The sequence below is a fragment of the Etheostoma cragini genome, chromosome 15 (assembly GCF_013103735.1).
Source record: "Etheostoma cragini isolate CJK2018 chromosome 15, CSU_Ecrag_1.0, whole genome shotgun sequence".
Taxonomy (NCBI): Eukaryota; Metazoa; Chordata; class Actinopteri; order Perciformes; family Percidae; genus Etheostoma; species Etheostoma cragini.
The window spans coordinates 10,527,094-10,547,620 of record NC_048421.1 but is presented as its reverse complement, the minus strand read 5'-3'; the positions used below and the strand labels follow the sequence as shown (position 1 = coordinate 10,547,620).

At 40.1% G+C, this 20,527-nt stretch overlaps 4 protein-coding genes and 1 pseudogene across 4 annotated transcripts in view; 3 read left to right on the top strand and 2 right to left on the bottom strand.

Moving 5' to 3' along the window:
* Positions 1–936: 936 nt before the first annotated feature.
* On the top strand, positions 937–3,286 carry LOC117958695 (annotated as a pseudogene).
* A 1-nt stretch (position 3,287) lies between these two features.
* Positions 3,288–5,154, bottom strand: amn (amnion associated transmembrane protein). Its single transcript, XM_034895255.1, has one exon. It carries the CDS (start codon positions 5,063–5,065, stop codon positions 3,650–3,652), a length of 1,416 nt encoding a protein of 471 aa, XP_034751146.1. The 5' UTR covers positions 5,066–5,154; the 3' UTR covers positions 3,288–3,649.
* A 988-nt stretch (positions 5,155–6,142) lies between these two features.
* Positions 6,143–9,432, top strand: LOC117958072 (proton channel OTOP2-like). The gene is made up of 7 exons (XM_034894324.1): positions 6,143–6,482; positions 7,254–7,642; positions 7,751–7,887; positions 7,996–8,054; positions 8,128–8,252; positions 8,320–9,113; positions 9,209–9,432. Exons 1-7 carry the CDS (start codon positions 6,430–6,432, stop codon positions 9,377–9,379), a joined length of 1,728 nt encoding a protein of 575 aa, XP_034750215.1. The 5' UTR covers positions 6,143–6,429; the 3' UTR covers positions 9,380–9,432.
* An 886-nt stretch (positions 9,433–10,318) lies between these two features.
* Positions 10,319–19,081, bottom strand: hid1a (HID1 domain containing a). The gene is made up of 19 exons (XM_034894322.1): positions 18,855–19,081; positions 18,029–18,178; positions 17,012–17,182; positions 16,564–16,680; positions 15,833–15,939; positions 15,597–15,713; positions 14,800–15,007; positions 14,655–14,711; positions 14,428–14,568; positions 14,254–14,344; positions 14,006–14,157; positions 13,833–13,911; positions 13,473–13,637; positions 13,099–13,326; positions 11,676–11,827; positions 11,513–11,599; positions 11,338–11,429; positions 11,053–11,211; positions 10,319–10,972 (listed from the first exon to the last, which is right to left on the bottom strand). The coding sequence occupies exons 1-19, from the start codon at positions 18,918–18,920 to the stop codon at positions 10,909–10,911; spliced, it is 2,403 nt and encodes an 800-aa protein (XP_034750213.1). The 5' UTR covers positions 18,921–19,081; the 3' UTR covers positions 10,319–10,908.
* A 698-nt stretch (positions 19,082–19,779) lies between these two features.
* The window catches only part of LOC117958073, a 3,092-nt gene continuing 2,344 nt past the window's right edge, over positions 19,780–20,527 (top strand). The window contains exon 1 of the mRNA XM_034894325.1: positions 19,780–20,323. Within this exon, the coding sequence (XP_034750216.1) occupies positions 20,307–20,323 (17 nt within the window). The 5' untranslated portion in view covers positions 19,780–20,306. The remainder of the gene's footprint in view (positions 20,324–20,527) is intronic.

Here is a 20,527-nt window from a genome sequence, read left to right as displayed (position 1 = left end):
TTAATACACGGGTCCAAAATGACCCGCTAACACTTCAGATGGCAGCAGAAAGCTAACACCAGAGGAAGGTTAAAACAACATTTAGATCACAGCGTAGGGAGATAAAAAAAAGTAATTGAACAATTAAATGGAAAATTAATTTGATATTTGTTTTTACTTTGGACTCATACTCAATACTAAGAACATTTGGCATCTTTATTCATAGTGATAATCCTCACTAATGCCTCTGACACATCGTCAGAATGATTTTCTGCAGATACTTGGTGTGGTCTGGATCTCCATGCCTCTTACATAACACTGTTGTCACAACCATGTCAGACTCTCGCCCACTCTTTTACACTAAAGTACCCATGTGCTATACTGACGATATTATACAAAGACTTAACTGATGACAGAAGCCAGACACAACAGTTTTTTTTATCACCTTTATTGTTGAAATAAAGATTTAAACCCAACTTTGAACTGTTGTGTTTTGAGTATTTTTTTTTAGAATAATGTACATTTGTGTAGGTACATATGTTTATGATTACTACTGCTACATTTCAATCCTTTAACATTTAGGTAGATTTTAAATAATGTTTTTAATGCTCTAAAGGATTTAGAATAGGACGTGACTTTGTAATGCAGGGCCTACCATTTTAGGACATTAAGGGCATATCTTTATATCATATTTTGGGAATTTGGGGGATTTAATAATTCTGGTTAGTAGCAAGAAATTGAAAAATGCCTCTGCTGGCTGAGTATGAAGTACCTTAGGTGTGGTTTTCAATTATTTACTTTACTAAGTAATAATTATTTACTAAGTATTACTTATGCACCCTGAGGGTCTTTGGATCTCAGGAAAGGCAGAAAAAAGCAGCCATGCGGAGTAGGCCTTGTGACCACATAAAGCTCAACCAAATCAGGTTTAAGGTGACAAGAGTAACACTCTTGAACATGGAAACACTCAACACTAATAATGAGCAGAATTTAAAGGAGAGTCAACACAACACAAACAAAAATGAGGAACCAAGGGATTTACCATGCTGACATGCTGCTCCCACAAGATGGGTTGTGTGACTCATGCATGGACAGTCCCCTGCCTGACCTTTCAGGTTTCTCAGACTGCATTTAGAAAACACCACATTTCAAAACCACCATCTGTGGATCCACTCCACAACATAGACTGTCGGACTTGTGAGGTTCATCCACTTCCTCTTGAACGCTTCTGTGTGATGGATGGCTGCTGCGTGTGGCTGGACTGTGAGAACCAGGAGCACGAAGGGCACACGACTGCATCTGTGGGAGAGGCACAGAGACAGATTGATGTGTTAACAACCCAACTCATAGTACAATTCTTTTTTTTCAAATTTGCCTTAACAGTTTAAATCTATTTTCTTTTTGTTATGTAAAGATGGCAACAAATTATATTAGAATAATCAGTAATGGCCTTGATATGTGAGGATTGTTTGTGCAGTAGACGGAGCTGCAAAAGAAACAAGAAGAAATCAGTCAGAGTGCCTCAACAGCTGAGAAAGCAATTGGAAAGCGACAGAGAAACAAAGACTCAATTAGGTTTTGTTAGTTATGACACTATAACATTTATTTTATACATTAATTTATTGCACATTGATCTGGTTTAAATATGTTTTTTTTGCTTTCCTTTATGACCCTTTAGTCTTCAGTGCAGGAGGGTTGTGTTATCATTGAACAGCAGTTTGCCAGGCCGCAGACAACCGTAGAGGAGACCAGAAAAGGCTGCGATGGTCCTAGAGGAAGAACAGAGACAGGCCCTCAGTCAGGAAAAGGGCATCCAAGCACATCTGGAGCAGAGAACAGTGCTGACAAAAACTTTGACTCAAATGACCAAACTGTCCAGGTTCAAGTTGTTGACTTCCTACAGGTACAAAACATAAGTCATGTGTGTCATATGATGTTTGATCGCACAGAATTTTCTCTAAGACAAGATGTTTATTTTGGGTGCCGGTCTGTTGACAGTGTACGCATGCATTTCACCTCCTCATTCACAGAGGTTTAGAGGTCAGAAAAGTTGCATGTTATTTAACAGCTTCAGTATTTCACATCATGATACATGTTACTTTTGTTTTGCATGTTACAGGAGTGCTCACAGTGGATGAGAGGAATGGCAGATGTACAGTATGCCTGCCCAGTCCCTACCGCAGTCAACACAATGGACCATCTAATCTCCTATGTCCAAGATGTGAGTGATGCTACCCAGGAACTGTGTGATCTGATCCTCTCCTCCTACAAGGAAAAACTGACATGCATCTGTAAAAGTGGTAAGTGTATATCATATTCTGTACCTTACTTAGTGGCTTAGAGACGTGCTTTCTCCAGTGGATCTTGTCATGTGTTCTTTCCAGCAGTGCCAGCACCACTGCCTCACAAAGCCGCTAGCATGGCTGCAGTCTTTAAGTCCTGTTGTTTAATCTTTATTTTTTCAGCAACATTAAAAAGAGAAATCTCTATGTGTAAGTACCTTCAGTACATTATAAAATAAATCCTGTGTTCCCAAAATACCAAATAATATCTGACAAATGGTGAACTAGGTACTAAAGTCTCTGTGCCAACCTTCATCCCTGCCTGTTCCTGAGACATCAGAGGATTTATTAAAATGTAAATATACTTTCAATACATTATATTCTCTGTTTGTCAACTCGTACTGTTTCGTTAGGCCCATGAATGATTCACAAATGATGTTTCCCCTGTATTACAGACACAAGGAGTTTGACCTTTGACCCATACACCAGTCTGTAACAGAGGTCAACAGAAAGCTGACCAACACCAGCCCCTAGCAAGACAGCTACCCAGACCACCCTGGTCGCATCAAACATTCGCGCCAGGCAATAACTTGCCTGACAACCTTTACCTGAGGAGGCACTATCTTAAAGCAGAGCTGAGTGGGGAGGGTGCACATGTCGGAGGCATGTACAAAAGCATTGTAAGGGAAAGCAAAGCACCAGCTGCATCACCTGGAACGACTTTCCTGGTGCATGGGGGATGGAACAGCCAAGGTTTCTTTGTCTGGCATGCTGGTGTGGAGAAACCCTTGGATGTCACTGATATTTTAAGAATTGGCATGTGTCAACTTATACTGAGGCTCTGTGTCTTTCTATGATCTTACAGGTCCCATGAGGTCACTTCACACGTACACAGCTGATCACACACACAGCTCATTTGTTATAACCTGGCTGTCAAAGAAAGAACATGTAGCTTCTCTGGTAATTGCAAAATAATGCAAGAACTGATCATCTGCCTTCACCGCAAGCGTTGAAAAGAAAAATGAGTGCATTATACATGTTTATTGAGGTTACATAACAAGGTCTATAAAGTTATGGTACATTTGGAGTTTTTTTTCAAGTACATGTCATTCACGGTTAAATGTACTACCATCTAGTGGTATCTGCAGTGGTGTGTTAAGAATTTACTGCAGCTTTATTGCAACTTAATTGCTCTTCAATGTGATTTGAATGAGGAAAAAGTACACAATTGTCTGGCAACAATTCTTTATTGTCAGAAATTATAAATCCATTTACTGAACTGGTATAAAGCTATAATAGAATTTGTTGTTTATGAAGGGTTCGTAAAATCATCAAGCTAAAAAAAGTGCTTTGGAAATCATTAACATTCTTAAAGTCTGCAGTCAACTTCAGATGTTAAAATCTGTTTCATTCTCATCATAAACTGGATTCACAAAGTGCACGCCCGTCTGAGTCATGGAGATTGAATTATTTGTTTCAGTTGCATACACACCAGGAATATCTGGCAGCATGTTTGGCTGGTCAAAAATGGGGTTATCAAAGCCGTGGTCAAGAGGCCCACCAAGGTCTGTAACGTTGCTGCTTCTATTGAAGCTTCTCAAAGAAGGCACTGATGATGGCATTTGAATAACCCCTTTACGAATCAGGACGACCATGATAAGGAGGAGTGTTATCATAATCAAAACTCCAAACACAACTCCAGCCACCATCCCAGCACTACCACCAGTCTGAGCACTGCTGCCCCCAGAGGAGGCTTGAAATTCAGCCCCATTGATTCCCAGCATGGGGCCATGAGCATGGGCGTCCTTCACTATGTCCCTCGCCAGAACCTCTGACAGTGTTCCCTGCTCTCCATCCACGATGAGCACCTGGATTTCCGGTGTGTTTCCAGAGGGGATGACCCCCATCAGCCGCTGTGACTTGAAGACTTTAGACATGCCCAGCTGAATGGAATCATATTGTGGCAGGACAAGAAATAGGTGATGAATTCGTTGTCTGTAAGTTTGCAGGTTGAACCCAGCGGTGTAGTGGATGGTAACAATGGATCCGCAAACATCACAGCAGTGTCCCATGGGGAGAAGAGGCTTCTTACAGCTCAGAGAGGCACATGTTACACTCTTACAGATCTGCTGATGGTTCACAGAATTCCCACAGTCACAGCCAGAAGGATCCCCACACTCCTGGTTTCCAATTGAGAAGGCAGAGGATCCATGAAACTGCAGCAGGCCTGAACGTGAGCTGAGATAATGGGAGAACTCAGATCCGCTATCAAACTTCTTCCCCAGCACAGACACAGATTTAACAGGAATGCTAGACTGACTGGAGCTGGTGTCCACCCTGAAAGAGGAGCGGGCTTTAAAAACCACATCATCATACTGGCAAGGGACACTCTCCTCGTGGACTGAGAATAAGAAATTCCCACGCTGCAGGTCATCCAGAGTTTCAGCTGCCTGCCACAGAGCTGGGTTAAACCACTGGAGAGACTCTGAATCTTTGAATTGAGTCGTGACACCTGCTCCGCAGCCCGAATCTTGTCCTCTGACAACATAAAATCCAGCTCCTGAATTCAGGATGAACTCTCCATCAACTGGCAGCTTCATCTCCTTCACAGCATGTGTGGTCTCCACGAACACAGACACCTTTCTTTGGGCTGGAAACTGAACTATGTCGTTGCCACATGGAACATTTTCTTTGTCCCAGTTGGTCTTATTCTCATAGTTGGTGTCCGGAATCCACTGTTTGTGCAGGGCTTCCGCTGCCCCGACAAGACAGAAGAAAAGAAGCATGTCTGGTGTTTTCAGCATCCTGAATGTTTGTGACAGACTGAGAGAAGATTAGGTGACCTTTGCTTCCAACCTTGTGACTAACACATGATTGCACACAGCTTACCAGTGAAGTTGATGAGCTCTGAACCACATCAACCTGCTTAGGCAGGTGACCTGTAAAAGATTTACATTTTCAGTAAGAGACCTGTTTTTCTATTTTTCTTAGTTTGAAACTCGTTAGAATATGTTGCACACTTGTGAACACATTTTAATTGAATGTTCTAGAGATCAGTGCTTATTCAGATGTGGGCATTCTCCCATTTTTTCTCCTCATTTCCAAATTCTTCAAATAATATATCTGCAGGGATTGTCCATTATCAGACATTCACCAGTTCTTTAACCTTGCAGGGAAACCTCTGAGCTCCATTTGCCGTTCAGTGTTCACTGTGCAATACATCATAAATGCTGTTAATCTATTTAAAATATATATCATTAACTATTATTTTTAATTTTTTAACTATAATTATTTTACATTATAGTTTTGTACAGTGACATGCAGTTGCCTTTTAAGGAAGCAAGTTTAAGAATGTAGCTTTTAACATATTTAAATTAATTTAGTATCCAATTAAGTTGCATACAAAACTGAATTCAATGTAAACTTTAACAATTGCATGACAGCATGAGGCAATTTATGGTGTAATCTAAGTTTATTAATTTTGTTGGTGTTAAATGAACTTATAAATATGTTGCTGTTTCATGATTTTAATAATGTGTTGCTTTCACTGTTGCTTAACAGCATCATATAGTTAGGAAGCAAATGGCTTTGTTTTTGTTTACTTTGTATTGGGTGTTTTGAATGTCTCGTGTCAGCAGGTGCAGGGTTTTATGAAGTATGCAGTAATTCTGCTTTCTGGTACAGGTATATACAGTACACATCAAAAATCAAAACATACACCCTTATTGATCCTGAATCTCTCCTGAGGCAGTGTCTCACCTGCGCTACTGTAGCATGCTACTGTAGAGAGGTTGGCATACATGGAGGCTGTTTACATGGAATAATAATAAAATGCGTGGGCAAACGGGATTTGCTTTAGAAGTGGCTTCCATGGATAATGGTCCGCGCGTCACTGTGGGTGCGAGGCGAGACGCGAGTAACTAATCAGCTGAAACTAATTACACCTGTGGTCTTAATTTACTGCACTGCACTGCATGTGCGGCGCGCCATCTTCTTTGCAATCTGACCTCCAGAGAGAGGAATGCTGGTCCACTTTCTGTTTTACATATCTGGCTGTGTTATCGGCAATCGTCACACGCATTTTATCTTTGTCAGAATATAAACCAAATCCAAGTATCCTTTGGACCTGGATCTGACTTGTTTGGTGACGTACAGTCGGGAGGACAACATGAGAACTGTTGCTCAACAGATGCTCAGGACCTGCAACAAACTTCTGTCTAGGTAGGCCTAAATTTGTGGCGATTTATTTTTATTCTAGAGATTTTTAGTGTATCAGTTTAAAAACAGTCCTAACTGTATCTACTTCAAGATTCAGCTCCTGGCCACTTGGAACACCAACACAAATTAATGCGATTCAATACAACAGACCTGCCACAAATTCTACATTTAGGAAGATGTTGACACTGTCAGAGGTGTTAAATCACTTCATCTGTATGTTTATTGTTGAACTAGTTTGTGAAACTTTGATAAGGACAATGTATCTGTCCAGAAGTTCAACTTTTAAAGTACAAATGTTTGCATATTAATAAATCCTGGATTTTTCAATCAGCGAGGGAGTGAATTAAATTCTAAGAACTTAAATAGCTAATTAAACTTTGTTGGAAAAAAACATCAGATGCATGTGTTCTTCCTCTTAAATCATGTCTGGAGGGGTTCTTTCAGCCCTTGTGTTGTCTTTCCATCAACCACGAAACACTTATCACTTTTTTTGTCAGTTTTACAATTTTGTGGGTGCTTTTTATAATTTTTTTCAAAGTTATATTTTTAATGAAATTTTCAGCGCTTATAACGATGGCCCATTTTTTGTGTGTGATTAAAACAACGAACGAATTTGACCCGAACATAACATGAGTTAAAGTAAAAATAATTTAGTTTTTAAGGCCCTCATTTAAATTTACAATATGCAGTATTTTGCAGTTGCCGCTAACCTAAACAGCATGGGATTTTTGCTGTTCCTTTTTAAACATTTCATGACTTGTATCCTCTTTGTAGAAAACAACCAAACGATGTTATTGAGGCACATCCATCCAATATTGAGACAGCCGCACAGATGGACAACATCCAACATTTGCCCAGTCCTCCTCAGGCTCCCAGTGTGAGAGAGAGCGTTCGCCATGTTGAGACGGTGGAGAGGGCCCGCCATGGTGGTGGATGGTTCCTGTCTGGCATCATCTGCATAAACATCCTGATCCTGGGCTGCGCTCTGGTCAGCGGCAGTGCTTTTAACATTGTGGCCATTACACCTGAGCACAGGCAAATCTTCCTTATCATTCTCCTCCTCCTCACTATGTTGTGGATTCTGTTTTACACAGTCTTCACCTCTCGAAAGGATCAAGCAGTTTTGTTCAAGGATAGACATGCAGGGCCTGTGTGGCTCCGAGGTGAGTCATTTCGGGGTCTCTGTTTTAGATAAGGGACATTTTGGGGTCTCTGTTTTAGGTTTTAAGTGTTATTTTAAGGCGTAATCACTTAAAATGCTTATATTTCAGCTGGACTTCTGTTGTTTGGGTTTCTCAGTTTCCTCATCGACATCTTCAAGATTGCTACTTATGTGGGCTACCTTCACTGTGATTCTGCTGTGAAAGTTGCCTTCCCTGTCGTACAAGCCGTGTTTCTGTTTGTCCAGGTTGTTGCATTTTAAAAACATCAAGCTTATTGCATTGTAAGACCATATCAGTTGTAACTTTTGGATGAGTTTTAAACTTAACACAACCTTTTACAAAAACTGTTTTAGACATACTTCTTGTGGATTCATGCAAAGGACTGTGTGGCGCTACACACAAATCTAACAAGGTAAATTATTTTCTTTATTCACTGAAAAGTTACCTTTTTTAATCTTGGACACTCACATTTTCACTTGTTCCAGGTGTGGACTTACTCTTACGCTTTCAACTAACCTGGTGGTGTGGATGACCGCTGTTACTGAGGAATCGGTTCACCAGACTGAGATCCCTGATCTAAATGTCAGTGTCTCACAGAAGATGTACAAAGGTATTTAGGCATGGTTTGTATTCAACTATTATCAGGTTCATGCATAACGCACAACTTTCCATTTCAGCCAGCTATGTGAAGTGTACTTGCAGCCACTCGATGTGTGACACATTCACAGAAGCTTCCTACTACCTGTACCCCTTCAACATAGAATACAGCCTCTTTGCTTCAGCTATGACCTATGTCATGTGGAAAAACGTCGGACGGATTGTGGATGATCACAGCCACCACAGTGTCAAATTCCGTCCAAAGGATGTTTGTTTGGGACCTGTAACAGGAATACTCCTGGTGGTGGTAGGAGTTGTAACATTCATAGTGTACAAGGTGGACATACTAAAAGAGGAAGAGAAGAAAAACCATGCTCTGCTGATTCATTTTATTATGAATATAGTAATGGTGAGCATGATGTGCCTCTCCACTGTGATTGGCTGCATCATCTACAGGCTGGACCACAGGGAACACGTATCGGAGAAAAACCCCACTCGCAGCCTGGATGTGGGGCTGCTGGTGGGAGCCTCACTGGGGCAGTTCATCATCAGCTATTTCTCTATCGTGGCTGAGGTGGCAACCGGAGCCCAAGGGTACCTGAACAGCCTCAACCTGTTCTGGGCCGTGCTGATGGTGCTCCAGCTCAGCCTGCAGAACTATTTTATCATCGAAGGCCTCCATCGGGAGCCCTTCCACGTGATGCAGGAGGCAGCTTCGCACACAAATGCAGTTGCCATCCAGGAACATGAGATAAGCGTTGTCCTGAAGAGCCGCAAGTCCAGCTACTTCCTGACGTCAAGTTGTGATAAGCCACGTTGGAAAAGAAGAGTACTGAAGGAAGTCTGTACTTTTTTGCTGCTTGGTAACATTATTGTAAGTTGTATTCATGCTTATTTTCTTTAACTATTATTGCAACAAATAATGATCAGTATGTTTTCCTGTTAATGTGTCTTGCCTATTACACCCAGCTGTGGATCATGCCTGCCTTCGGTGCTCGTCCCCAGTTTGCTCATCCCATCGAGATCAAATTCTACACATTCACAATGTGGGCAACCATTGTGAATATTGGACTTCCTTTTGGAATCTTCTACCGCATGCACTCTGTCGCCAGTCTCTTTGAGGTGTTCTTAATCTGTTAATTTGAGCATGAAGAGAATTCTTCTGATCTATTTTATTAAATGTTTAAATTGAACTTGTTATTAAATTTTAACTTTAAAGAAAAGTGTCCTGTATTATCAGTTGGTTAACATTTAGGTATCAATTTATATTTATTTAAGAGGGTCTTGTATTTTATGTGCTGCATATTACAGGCAGTTGCCTTTACAAGTGATTATTTGACCAAGAAATTTCATTGGCCTTCAAACTATCAATAACTGACAGTAACTATTTTTAAATGGAGTGGGGGGAAAAAATAGCAAAGGCTTTTGACAATTTTAGGTTAAATAAAACTAGTGTATATATGGTTATAGTGATTCAATTGGGTTGTTCTTACAGGGCATGAGGGGTAAAAAGTAATTCACAAAATAGCTTTGCATTACATTACAGGAAACTGTCTAGAACATTTCTGATTGTACTTTTGCTGTCAATCAACTTCTCATTTTTCTTACGTTTTGTTGTGCAACCCCTTTGGCCATCACATTGGCGGTCAAATAATAAATTGGCAAAGCTGCAATTGGTTGCTCAAAAATTCACAGCTGTAATTTGTCTATCATTCCAAATATAGGGTATTTGCTGGTGTAGAGATTTCTGGAAATAAGTGTCAGCTTTTAATTGTGGCAGTGTAAATGTGCTCCATAAAAGTCAAACCTTAACTGATTGGTTGCTGGAGAGAGATCTAGTGATTATGGTGTAATGGGGGCAGCTTGCACTTGTCACATTGTGTTGGTGCCAAGCCACATACAGATAATGCCTTAAGTAAAGACAATAGTTGTGCAATTTAATATGGATGATTAGGTATCAATTCAACTTGACTTTTAGTTTTGGTGAGGACATGGTTCAGTGTAAATGACTCGTGCCTAGTTTCACAGCAATTGAGATTCCTCATTAAGGCACTGTTCAGTAATGCAACCAACACAGAATTTTTTAGATGCATATCAATATATATATATTTCAGGGTAATTTACGTAAAATACAATTTCCAACATTAAGCACAGCCAGCCAGATCCAAACTTAAATCTGGTCATATACATAAAAACAATCTGTAGAATTGGCTCCAATCCTGTAGTTACATTTTCAAATAAACTACAACCATAATAACAATTCACTTCAAAGTATGGCAAGTACGACAAATAATGCGAAACACCAATAATGTGCCATTCAGGGTATCTTACAAGCCTCTGTTGGAAACAAGTTTGGCTGCAAAATTTACTTATATCCGCGTTCACTTCTATGCTGCCAAGAAAAGAGCCTCAGTCGTCAGGAAACGCTCTAGACATTCTATGGTCTTTAGAAATGTACACAGTTTATGGGCAATATTGATAATTCAAACACCTTGAGCAATAGCTCTACCTCACACGTCGAAGTGATTCTCCTACCCAAGTCGGTGCTGTACGCATTGTGAGGTTAATTACAGTGGAGAGTTAAACACAGGGAGGTTTATTGGGAAAGCAGCACATACTGAAGGGGGGAGGAACCCTGGAGTTGAACGGTCCCATTTGTAGTCTTCTGTCTACATCCTCTGAATCTCAAAAAGGCGGACATCAGTGTCATACCAGATAGGAGGGTCCACATTGCTAGAAAACAAGAGGTTAGTGTTTAGGCAATGTGAATAAATGATTGTTTGCACAGTGCTCAACTCTTATGGCTTACTCACCGCAAATAGACAACCCCCCACATGTACGTGCGAAACCACATGGCAGTGCCTGCGTTGGCCTGATACTTTCTGATGAGGATAGGGTGAGGGACTGGCAGCAGGCCCACTAATGTGCCATGCTGGAGAAACTTCAGGATCTCTGATTCATCTGTCAGACCCCTGCAGTGAAATGTAAGCACACTTTAAAAAGGTAATATATATAGAGTATATATTTTTTCTATCTTAAAATAAATAAATAAATAAGATGACTTTTACATGCTAGCCATTATAGAATTGTTTACACACTTATCGATGCAGATCTTCTCCACCTGGGGAACTAGCACTTGTAGAAGTCGCATGATAGTCTGCAGAGGTAGTTTACACTTCCAGGAGTGGACCTGGGACAAAGACGGTAAATCCAGATCATGTACACATTCTACAAAATATCCAACATTGGATAGGGGCAAAAGAAGTTACTGACCCATTCTGGTGTGGGAGCCCAAAATGATGTTGAAGACGCACTTGACAAACGTCTTCTCTCCATTTCTGATTCAGTGTAGAAAACATCCTGATATTGTAAAGAAATAGATTAACTATTATGCATATGCTTTTAAACAAACATGCGTACAAACACGTGCACTTACTTCATTTTCTCGACCTGAGTTTGACTCTGTGTCACTGGTCCCGGCAACTGCAGTTTGGTCTGCGTGGGCTGTGTGTGTGGGGTCTCCCTTTGAAACTGACACCATGGTGCCATCCTCTGACACCTGGGACTTCTCAGTCAGTTTATCAATGCCTGCAGGAAGCCATGAATCGCAGGAAACCAATAACTATTTACACAATAAGTCTGGTCATTTACTTTATTTTTCTTGTCAACAAATCCCCCTTAAAAAAAAAAAAGTATTGTCTGTGTATCAAAAACCTGATATATTCTGTAGCTTATTCCTCTGTGCCATAGTGCTAAAAACACGTCAGTTGGCCACAACCTTGCACTCTGTAACATTTTTCTTTTTTAACATGAATATAGGCAGTTTATTTTGAGGGAATTCTACACTTTCTTTCTGTTGTAAACAGATGCTAACGCAACAAATCCATGGCTGAAAATAGCCCTACAATCAATACTCTATTCAATTTTTATCATAGCAAGCATATACATTTGTCAGTCCTCTTAGTTAGACAATTACAGTTCTCTTTAGGTGCTTAAAGAGCCCCTATTATGCTTTTCTGGATATGTCCCAATTTTTTGTGTGTTATATATATTGTGTGTGTATGTAATAAATGTATAAATTACAAAAAACACATTTCACTCCAAACTGAGCTTTTTCTCCCAGAGACAGTACTTTTTTTCAACTGCCTAAAAACTTGCTTAAAATTCCTCAATTAAAGATGTCACTGATTGAGAAAGCCAGCCCATATTTTGGTGCTGCCTGAGAAAGCACAGCCTGCCTTGTTTGAATTAGGTTGGCCAATTTCAACAAAGTTGGCCGTCAGACCAGAATGCATGTCAACTTATTCTAGGAGACAAGACTACAAATATGAAACTGAAAAGGAGAATAATAGGGTTTCTTTAATGTATTGTATGCTTGTGTCCATGATAAACATCTACCCCAAAGTCAAGAGATAGGAGTAATTTGTATAAAATATGAAGTACAGTAAGTTGACCAATAAGCTGAATTTACATTTAATCAGTCCACGTTATTTGCAAATATAAGGTCTTTTACAACATTAACAATGTTAAGTGCTGTAAAAGCTTACTACAGCTGTACCCATTTTTAGATAATTGTACTGTAAATTATTCAGGTGTATTGTGGTATGTGTATTGTGTGATGTGTATTTTAATGTATTTCCATATATGTAGTGTATCGTGGTTTTATGATAGTGAAAGCTGTATATTTTCATTACACTGTAGGCCTAAAGCCAGACTAGAGACGGAAAAGTTGGAAATTATCAATAGATTTAAACTCTCTGTAAAGCACATGAGTTTAATTCTCTGTATTGGAACAATGTAAAATTGTATCATCCCAAATAAAATAACGTTCAAATTTAAATAGCATACAGAGTCAGTACCTGGTATAGCGACCAGACTAGTCTTCAGTGTACCCGGCTCTGCTGGCACAGCAGGGTGAGAGCCCTCCATGGACACAGTCTCCTGTGAGCTAGTGCGGGAAATTACATCAGGAGACTTCCTCTTCCTCTGCAAAGCCTTCTGGATGGAAGCAGGATCAGAGGGCAGGTTAGCCAACTGGTGGAACACATTACGTTTGCGGATGATGGCATACACCAGGTTGCAGTTTCCTGGAAGTGAGAGAAAGAGGAACAGATTTACTAAATGAGCAAAGGTAACAAAGTTCCTTCAAAGACTTTGATCTTAAAAACACAAAAAAGTGAGAAAAAAAATCCATACAAGCCCGGAATTCTGTTACAAGTCAGCTTTCTCTTACCATCAAACTGGTATTGGATAATATTGTTGAACGCCTCAAGAAGGAAGAACACAAGGTGATGGTTCTGGGCTACAGAGAAAAGGAACCAGCTGGTAGAGAAGGCCTCCAGCAGGTGGAGCAGTTTATTGGCTGCAACCATGGACAGGCTCTTCAAATAGGGAGACACTGCAGAACAAGAAAAGTTAAGAAGATGATTGTGTACTTAAATAAAGAACTCAATAACAGGCATTTTTATTTTTATTAAGTGGCATCTTTTTTTCTTATGGGATGTCAAACTTGTAAGTAATTATTTATTTATTTGTATTAACGTTTCAAATAAAATGTGTGCATTGCCAGACAGATGGCGCCAAAGCAATTCACCATTTACAACAATGGTGAGTAGGCAGTCAAACAGAGGCTGGAGACGCTGGTGGCCGGTGGTGATAATCTTGTGAAACACCTACAAAACAAACACAGTGACAGTTGTGAGCATTAACTGTATCTTAATTTGCCAGCAATAAAGAACATCATGATGTAACATAGTAGACACTCACCACTATAAGCAGGTCAGCATGAGTGCCTGTGAACACTGGGATGTCCATAGGCACATGGACGGAGTAGGGCTTATTCAAGCGCACGCCAAAATTTCTCTCCCCGCTCAGCAGCAGCAAAATGAACACTCCAATGTGCATGAGTCCAACACGGGCTGCAGCCATAAAACACATCAAAAAATGTAAAAAATGTTATGTTATTTGAGGCTTGTTGGGTGCAAGAAAACTGAAAACACTGGGAGGTGACTCACACTGGTCAGCCCTGGCATCATTCAGGTAGAAGAGTATAGGAACCAGAATATCCAGCACATCACTACTCTTCAGGACAAAAAACAGGAACTTCTGTCGTTAGAAAACAAATGAGATTTTGTTTAATAAAAGCACACACTCTTGATCAAAGAAACCTTTTAGTTCTTCGTTCTAACCTTGTTGAAGTCACAAAGCTTCCAGAAAAGAACCAACAGCTCTTGGTGGAACTGGATCTTCTTGGTAGAGTTAGGCAGGTAAGTCTGAGTCAAAGGGTTGGTCAACAGACGAGCTAAACCCTTCAGTACAAAGTCGTAATCCTGCCGTTGGAAAGACAGAAGGCGTCCTTTTGATATCTTTACAGGGAAAATCTTCATGTATTTTATAAAAATGATAATCGGCATACCTCCTCTCTGTGGATCCTTGACAAATAATTCACAAACAGGTTCTCAGGGCCTGCAGACTGCACAAAGAAAGAAGAGATGTATTTGAATGACCCGTGTTAAACAGTCATCGGGATTGATTTCTTTGAGGAGGTTTTGGTGTTGTACCTCTTGTTCCTCCATGCTGGATGGGGAGGGGGTCTGGTGGGGAAGCCCTCCGTCATGCTCCAGTGTCACAATGAGGATCTGTACAGCCTGCTCCACCAGCTGCTCCCGGTAGTCGGAGAAAAGCAGGTGGTTGTAAGGGATGCCGTAGCCCACTGGATCATAAGCACACACCACATTCAGCAGTGAGGTGAACAGCGGCAGGGCATGTCTAGGGAAAAAGACATGAAGACCATGTTGGAGAATCGTACAATAATTTATCCGTGCAAAACATTTTAATGAAAATTATAATATACTGTAATTTGTAATGAACTCTCATATTTTAGTCAATAAAGACAGTTTATCTAAACCCATATGCACATAATATCTACATTCATTTAAAATCATGTGTCAGCATAAAATATAGAATCAGTAGATTGAAAACATTTTTATTTTAACTCAAGGTCCAATTATAAGCTTTTGTTTAGGAAATGTCTTCAATACTTCACTGACAAGTGATCTACAAGCCATCTCCATGATCACTGAGCAAACTCAACTTGTGATGAAACCATGAAATCTGGTTAAAAAGCTGAAGAATAACTAGTAAGTGGACCTTGGACCAGATGTTTTTTTTGGGGGGTCAAACAATAATTCTTGCATACTCTGCCAATGACACATTCATGTATAATCATTCATTTATTAATTAAGCCAATCACATTCATGTAATCCAATCAAATTTTTACATCAGGTGGCATTCAAAAATTCTACGAAAAATTCACTTGATGGTTGGGTGGATGCACATCATCATGTTTGCCCATTACCTATTTTCTGTGGAGCAGAAGAATGTCACCCAAGGGTTGAGGACATTGTTGTCCGATGAAGAAGGCAGGTACATGGCCTCAGAGAAGCAGGTTAGTAACAATCTCAGCAATTCTGTCCTGAAGAGGATCCGTTAAAACATGCATAGGGGACAGGAAAGAGTAAAACACATAAAAATCGGAGATTAAATCATGTTAGTGCTACAGATGGTGCCAAGGCATGCCGCCCTCTGACTTACCTATTCAGATCATGGATGTAGTTTAGAGGGGGCGACTGTGCAAAGCCCACCCCTGCCTCCCAGATGTATTCACAGCTGTCTATAGACTGCATGTTTTCTACTGAATCCTGGATGTGGTTGCAAAAAACATTCATGAATTATTTTAATTAAAGTGCAGGTTTGACATTTCTCAGAATGTGTGTTCAATCACATCGGAAATCATTGTCTATTCTTCCTCCAACAAGTTCCCTAACCTAATTACATATTAGGCTGTTTCATACTGTATCCTAATGGTTTTCTGATCTTTGTAGGTTTATTTTTTTTTTTACTTCCTTTAGGAACTGTATCTGATCGTTTTATCCATGATAGGGTATAGCGGAAATTTAGAACTGATGGTAAAATAATGAGCAACATAGTATACTACAGTTAACTAGGGACGTTTAAACACCCAAAGAACAATCCCCGTAAAAAATAAAAAAGGTTCACACTTTCTTGCTGATTAGGGATGAGCAATTCATTCTGGTAAAAATGAAAGGGTTTCACTATCTCTTTCTAGTCTCCACAGAAACTAGAGTGACAGGTTAGTTGGGCAACTATGGACCCGGAAGAAGGAAACAGTCATCTTTATCAATCAAAAAAGATTATGTTTCCATTTTTCCAGCTATTATCATAATGTGTCAGCAATTATTTATTTTGCTGAATGGTGATGAGATGACTACACTTGCATAGGTGACAGGACGCTGGGTACTCACAGGGCTTCTCCTATGGCTGTGCACCGTGAAGTCAGGACAAAAGAGCAGGTCAGCGATAGCCAGGAGCAGTGATTCTGCCAGCGGTCGTGCTCCGTCATCATCATCCAAGTCATCTGTCTGGAAAGAATGGACACAATGAATGAGACTAGATTCATATGCTAACTAGTATTCTTTAGCGTTCATTGACAGAAATTACTTAGATTGTAAAATGGAAAAATGTGTTCATGGCCTGGAAGCAAAGGGCTCAGTACAGCTGATATTTCCTGCTTGCTCTGAAACTCCTAACATCTGGAATGAGGAAACCAATTTAGCTGATCAACTGAGTGATTGATATGTGTTTAAACTCCAAAGCAAGATTTCAGCAACACCGTCTGATAAAAAGTCTTCATAGTCATTCATTAGTCTTCATGTTTTTGCTAGTAGGTTTTAATTTCCTGCGCCCACTCACCCCAGCCCGCCCAGCACCTGGCACGGTCGACCAGAAGAATCCTCTCCAGTCCTGGTCCTCAAAGATGTAGGGAAGGATGCGGCTTAGGATGCGTGTGCAGTTCAGGATCACCTGCTTCTCCCTCTCTGTGGGGCAACCAGACTCCGCACCCTGTACCAGCTTCTCCACGGCCTGATGAGACAAGAAAAATGATCAGGAGGTAAGTGAGAGTGAGCATGTAGCGGTATGGAAACCTCTGTTAAGCCAGAAATTTCAAAATGTCAATATTAATAGTCCAATTACTTTACAACAACATTGGTTCCTATTTTCTTACTATTGCTTTCTCAGTCAGTTAATGAGGAATTACCCAGTCAACATGCACAGTAGCATAACAATCACCTTAATTTCTTAGACTTTTTCATTAACCATTTAGTGAGCATAACATCATATTATTTCACTATACCATCAACTGGACAGTGGACACTATTGATTTTTTTTGTTGAAAACAAAGATGCACACAAACTGCATAATCTCATACATTTGTCATTGAAGTACTTAATATCATTTACAATGGGAAGTGCACTGACGTCTACATGATATGGGGACATGTTAACAAAGATTTACTTTTGAAAATGACTCATTATCTAAATGTTATCAACAGCATGGAGCAGACTGGGTTTAAAAATAGGTGACAAACCACTTTGAATCAGCTTGATTCAGAGGCTCTTGTCTCTGTATTTAATTAGGCTGTAAGCACTCTGTGTGTCTGTTTAGTTTCTGATAGGCAGCTTCAAACGGAAGCTGGTACCAAGAGACGGGAAGTGAAGGCAAAGGAAGGGAGTTGACTCATTTATTCCCACATCTGAGAGCATGAGGCAGTGCCTTGCTGACAGACTCCTGTACTGGGCTGGAACAAACAACATTATATTCCATCATATTCCATGATTTTGCCTCAAAGCAAGAAGTGTCCCTGTGCACTCTCATCTCATAAACACGTTTGTATTACACAGATGCATAAACAGTTCATACAGTGTGTACCTTATAGCAGAGGGTTGCTAAATTGGAGGGGGACTCCTCTCGAACAGCTCTTATCTCTGCAGCTGGCACCAGTGCAAAAACATCCTGGACCGTGGTGGTGGTGTCTGCCCAGAACTGGTCCCAGAAGGCATCGTCTGTGGCTTCCACTGGCTGTAGAAAATATATTTACTTTTCAATTCCCATATATCTGAGCCTAATGGAGCATTGTACGGCATTGCTGTTTGAAATTCAATGGCCTGCTTGATCTTACATTGCATTAAAATATAATGTTGCCCTTTTTCATCATAATGCAAACAAGGTTGTTTGGTCTTTCAGTTCATCCAAGGCCTACCTAATGGTAATGTAAACACAACCTCATTTCTAGCAGCAGTGAGAAAACACTATCTGGCACACTGGTCTAATAAGCACAGTCCACCTGCCGCATCTGCAAACGTGGTCACTGCCAATCTACGTCATCAGTTTGGATTTAGCTACGCCATTGCTTGTTTTATAATAATAAACTAAATATGAACAGCCGGAATAAAAATTTAAAAAAGGATGGTATTCTGCATTGCAGAACCGACTATTACTTAATCCATGACAGACACGACATATTGGAGTAGCCGACAGTGATGCAGCCTTTCTACACCGACCTTAATAAACATTTAAATGATTCTAAGTAAATGATTGTGAGTATGAACCCGCCCATGCAACATAGGACTTTTGTTTTATTGCTACCACATCATCCGTGTTATCTCATCTCCTCGGTGATGCTCTCTGGAGCGCTCATCGACACACTGTCTCTCTAATTAATCCTGTATTCGGCTGTAGGGACGCGCATATATACCTGTGTTTTGGTTGTCAGCTGAATCACTGCTTTCCTGAAGTTCAATTTTGAGTCGGTGCTGCCCATTGCGATTATTTTCCTTTATACTAACAGGACTGCTGCTGAGGATCCCTGGTTAATCTCACCTCAGTCCTTCGTTTGACTCATTGGCGGAGGCGTTTTTTTACTCTATTGGCTGGCTGGTCCTGCACTACAGGGTGTAACTTCCGGGTTGTGAAGACGTCAACCATTCGGTCAGATTGGATGTTTTGTTCCAATATTTTTACCTGCAGTATAGGCTAAACATCACTTTATATATTTTTCTAATTTCCGTAGGCTGGAAATTGTTCCATACTTTGGTATACAGCCATAACGAATTTGTGAAGAGATGGGCTGCAGCTCACTTTCTGTTACATTTTAAATAGGACACAGTTCGCTGTATTTTCAAATGAATATATTTAGTTGTAATGTATTGTATTGTTGTTGTACACGGCGACATATTTTTGGGAAATTAACATTGTATCATACAGGACAAACTATTTGTCGATTGCTGCCTCATTAAGACAAATTACATTTTTATAGCAGAAACAAGTCCTGCACATATAAGCGCCTAATTAAACCGTATTAGATAGATAGACTTTATTATAAGACTCACGGTCCATAAAAAAAGATAAACAAGACAGACACCATAAAACAGCCATAACGGTAATCCATAAGGTGACTGCATCGCAACGCACACATATGTGTAACCTTTAAAAAAAAAAGGACTGGTCTTCATCATTTTAACTACCATTTAACTCTCATCGTGCCCATAGCGCTCGCCCCCTTTTCCCTATCTGATGCCACAGAAAACTCTTCGCTTGTCCAACTATAGCACCACATACACATTTTTTCCCGACAGCATTTAAACGCACCATTAAAAGTCTTCGCGCAGCCGCATTGTCATGTAAACACAACAGCCGCGGTTGGCTGTGGTTATTATAGCTAGCTAGCTAGAGGTGTAATTCTACTCTGGCTCTGAGTTGTTACATTGTTATCGAAGAAACAAGGCTATTGTTCTGCGATATGTGCTGTGGTCAGCTAATTAGGTGCTAAGAGTGTTAGCTAGCGGTGTAGCTAGCTAGTTAACGTGTAATCTAACGTTAGCGTTTGTGACTGGCTTTTTAACTAACCTCGCTAGCTTAACGCTAGCTCGGTGTTTATGCAAATTAATAGCCATTTACTTTAAGTTGTCTATGTTGCTAGTTACTTATAACATATCCTTCTTTTAGTGTTTCCAAAATGATTAATAGTATCACATAAATATTCAACATGATTGGCTAGTCAGGAAATAGTAGTTAGCTAACTCAGGTGATAGGCCATCGGTCGACAGAAAAAAAAGCTAACGTTAACGAGTCGTCAACCGGTCTGATCCTCCAGTCTGGTCAGAACATATACAAAGGAAATTCGTCGAGATTGAGTCAGTGTAATCATATGTTGACTGAAAATAGGTAAGCGAGGCCTACAATACAAATATTTAACGCTAACTGATGAGATATTGCTCGAAACAAATGTTGGAGGAACGTTACTGTGCAGCAGCCATTTAAAAATGTTGATTACCATAGTTTGTAACAAGATCAGTGGTCACACATGAGCAGCAATGTGATGACTATATATATATATATATATATATATATATATATATATATATATAT